Consider the following 4,281-nt stretch of genomic DNA (forward strand, 5'->3'; position numbering starts at 1 on the left):
TATGGTGTACTCTTTTGATGGTAGACCTGGAATTCCTCAGTCAACACGATGATCGTTTCGTTTAGATAGTGCATACCCCTGTCGCTCATCAACACTTTCGGGCATCCAAATCTGGTTAAGACATACTCAAACAAGAATTTTTCTGCCATAGCTCCTATAGAATATTTAACTGGCTGTGCTTCTGCCCATCTGGTTAGATATTCTATCGCAATGATAATATAGCACACACCTGTTTTCTTTCTAGGGGTCTGAATTTTCCCAACAAAATCAATCACCCACTTCTCAAAGGGATGCAAAGATACTTGAGGATGTAGTGGTAACTCATCTCTTCACGATGGTCTACCATTTATTTGACATGCATCACACGCCTTACAAAACACCTTAGAATCCTTGTGCATTGTTGGCCACCATAGAACTGCGTGCAAAATCTTATGCATAGTTGCCTTTCTTGCATAATGGCCTCCCACAACTCCCCCATGTGCTTCAGCGAGAATGTTATCCCGCTCAAAGTTCAACACATATATTCGCAATATTTCATTTGCACCCATTTTATATAGATGTCCCACAATAACTGAAAAATCAACCGCATGCACTACAAATTCCTTCTTCTGCTGGCTTGTATATCCTTTCGGTTCCATCCCCGTAGTTAAGAAGTGAATAATGTCTGCAAAATGGTCGTCTGCTACACACACTACAAAGAGTTGCGCATCTGGAAACCCTTCATCCAGATTATTAGGATCCTCTCCTGTTTTGATCCATGATAGATGGTCAGGTCCCACATTTAACCTCCCTAGATTCAAAATGACTTCAAAGTCATACTCTTGAAATAGTAGCAACCATTTGCAGATCTTCCCCCCCATCACAGGCTTGTTGACCAAGTATTTCAAAGCAGAATGATCTGTGTTCATATTGAAATTCCCTCCTAACAAATAATGCCTGAATTTTTGCCATGCATACACCATAGCCAATCCTTCATGCTTAGTCGTTGAATAATTTTTCTCGGCCTTTGATAAATTCCTAGTTTCAAAGGCTATAGGATGGTCCATTTCTCCTTCACTGACTTGCATTATCACTCCCCCAACACAATGCAAGAGGCATCCACATGAACATGAAACTCCTTTTTCCAATCAGGGAATATCAAGATCAGCGTAATGACCATTTTTTCTTTCAACACATCTAAGTTGCGCTAAAATTCTTCGTCCTAGCATAATGTTGCATCCTTTAAGATTTTCTCCATGGGCACAATAATTTGAGCATAATCTTTGATAAATTTTCTATAGTATCCCGTATGTCCCAACATCGTACGCAACTACTTGACGTTCCTAGGGGCCTCCAAATTTACAATGACCACAATCTTTGCAGGGTCCAACATCAATCCTTGCTTGCACACAACATGACCCAACAAGATCCCAAAAGGAACACATAATATGCATTTTTTCAAATTCAGCATGATCTAGTATCCACAACATGTATCCAACATCAAGTGCAAACTTGCTACATGGTGCTTCACTAATCCAAACACTGTCTAGTCATCAAAGTATACTTCCAGAAACTTATGAATGAACTCTTTGAATGCTGCTATGACTACGCAGGAAAATATTGTAGATGCATTCTTGAGTCCAAATGGCATTACAATGTACTGAAAACAAACCCACTCCATCGCGAAGGTCATTTTGCTCCTATCCTCTTGCACGATATTGATCTAATGATACCTGGAAAACCCATTAGTAAAGGAATAGGCCTCCTGCCCTTCAACATTGTCTAATACTTCATTTGTAAACGACGTTGGGAATGGGTCATGAATAAACGCATCTTTAAGCTTCCAGAAGTCTACACAAATCCTTATTTCACCTTTTTGTTTCTTCTCCTGAACCACCATCGGGCTCACCCAATAAGATTCTTCAACAAGTTTTATGATGCATGTCTCCAACATCTTATCCATCTCTTGGCAAACCTTTTCCTTTTATTTAGGATTAAGGTGATACAACCTCTGTTTAATAGGATTCATGTTCGACTTCAGAGTGATCTTCATAATGCCCAAATCGCCAATGATGCCCTTCAAATTTGAAAACTTAGTGGGGAAGAGATATTGGTATTCATGAATTAACTCAAAAACTTTATCCACTATAGCGTCGTCCCAATAATATCCATTTTTCATGAACTTGGTTCTTCTTCAGTGCCAATGTTTACTTGCTTTGTCTTTAAAGGTGAAAAGATGTCCATATTTTCTATTTGTCGGCCTTCAACTTCGCGATGCCTTTCTGCCTCTGGAATATTAATTTTCCTTAGATCTTTATCTTTCCCTTCAGTGGTTACATTATAGCACTCCAACGCATGGCACAACTGGGTGCTCCAGTCTGGTTGGATCCATTCCATAGGTTCCTTTGGTGTTCTAAAGATAACCGCCTTAATCTCTCTTAGTGCTTAACCGATGCTTGTGAAGCCATCTTCAATGCTGAAGGTTAATAAAAACCCTTCCTTAAATACATCCCAGTCCGCGGTGCCATGGTGGAACTCTGTTTCCAGACACCAGTTCATGGGAATTGTATCCAAAGTATGGAAAAATATGTGTACCCACTCTGGCTATGGTTCTGTCCCCCATACTTCAGTCCATTTTGCTAGTTGATCGCGCGAATTGTCCCTTCCATTGTACTTTTCAGTCATTCAAGTATTAGCATACCCAAACTGTAACCTCATCATTCTTCGGTAATCTCGCCATCCAACAAAACTATCCTTATGCGTACCCCACCATTGTGCAAGCATAGTGCATAGTGCCAACTCTAATACTTGGAAATGGTGATCCTCAGGGACTTCACGCTCAAATTCATTCAAAAACAGATCTATGTTAGTTAAACGATCATAATAGGGTAATTTCCTTACATCTGACTAAACACAGTGTAGTGACTTCATCATCATATTGCATTACAATGTAGAAACTTCATGTAAATTATTCTACCAATGCTCTAACTCCTCATCTGGATCAGAGGTGCAAGAACTCTCCCGGTGCCATGCAATCCTTCCATCTACTGTTGGATTGATCCAGACCTAATTTCACGCTGTTATTTTGTAGATTTGATCTAGTTCATCGTCACTTTATTCATAATCATGGACTGGCTCAGTATATCGCACCATTTCTGTAGGATCTAGTGGCACTATAATCCGCAATGACTTTCTTTCAAATGATATCATCCTTTTCTTCAAGTTAATGACCCCATTCATGTCAATAGCCCAGTCAATTCCTAAGAGCATGGGGTAGGGATTACTATTGTTAATGATTTCTATAACCTCAAAGTCGACCATCACGCTCACACCATTTATATCAATGGTTACTCCATATAACCATCCCAGGAGGATGATTTTCTGTTGATTCCCCATCGTAAGTTGAATCAGAGACCACTACAGTGCAAGTCTCCCCATCTTTTCCCATGTTTGTTTCGGTAATACGTTTGCATCGAACCCTAGATCCAAAATGACCTAGTCCATCTCATAATCACTTATTTGTGTGGAGAGCCTCATCTCACACCCTGTTCGTGCCTTGTGTTTGCCAATTTTTCTGACCACTTGGTGTCCATTAGGGACTTTCTCTTTGCTGGCGCATTTATTTATTAATTCATACAGGCCTTCCACGATTTTTCTATCATGCAAAAGTTTTATGTAGGTCTCCAAAAATGTAGTGAGGTGGAGGCCTCAATGAAGATCTTCTTGGCTTCCATAAACATTTCCTTAGCGCGATCCATATCAAAGTTTTTTTCTTTCTCTGGTGCTTTGCGGACCCATCCTTTTTCTTCAGGTTGTTTACCCTTATCAGTGCCAGTCTTCACTCCACATATTAGCACCATGTTAACACTTTGATATTCTTTGCGGGGCTCAACCCTCATCATCTGTAGATGCTGCGTAGGCTGTTGAGGCCGAGTTTTATTCTCTTTTATTAGCACGGGCATTCTTCTATAGTATGGTCAAACTACTTGCAATATTGGCATGACGGGTGTGTAGGATTCTGGCACTCTCGCACATAGTGCCCTGGCTATCCAAAGTTGTAGTAGATAATCTGACTGCAGCCTCTACCAGGCCTTCCTCCTCAGCCCCATCCTAAACCCTGATAACCTCCACGCGCTCCTTCGACACCTTGATCTAGAGGCTGAGTTTCTACTTGCATACAATATGTAGATGTTCTTTCCATCACCAGTTCATAGCTTCAACAGTGACATTCATCATGGCCCATAGATTTGCAGAAGTTACAGAACAAGTGCTGGGGTGTCTCGATGAATTTTTAAAGTAAAT

At 40.5% G+C, this 4,281-nt stretch overlaps 1 protein-coding gene across 1 annotated transcript; it reads right to left on the reverse strand.

Annotated features, from left to right (window-relative positions):
• Positions 1 to 329: 329 nt before the first annotated feature.
• LOC149264057 (uncharacterized) lies at positions 330 to 908 on the reverse strand. Its single transcript, XM_089394449.1, has one exon. The coding sequence runs from the start codon at positions 906 to 908 to the stop codon at positions 330 to 332; it is 579 nt and encodes a 192-aa protein (XP_089250575.1).
• Positions 909 to 4,281: the final 3,373 nt, after the last annotated feature.

This window comes from Pinus tabuliformis, chromosome 6, assembly GCF_031772625.1.
Source record: "Pinus tabuliformis cultivar Carrire ecotype Pingquan chromosome 6, CPIR1, whole genome shotgun sequence".
NCBI lineage: Eukaryota > Viridiplantae > Streptophyta > Pinopsida > Pinales > Pinaceae > Pinus > Pinus tabuliformis.

Bases quoted from the DNA above. Each gene is read 5' to 3' on its own strand.
- LOC149264057 (XM_089394449.1), bottom strand. From the start codon at position 908: ATGAACACAGATCATTCTGCTTTGAAATACTTGGTCAACAAGCCTGTG.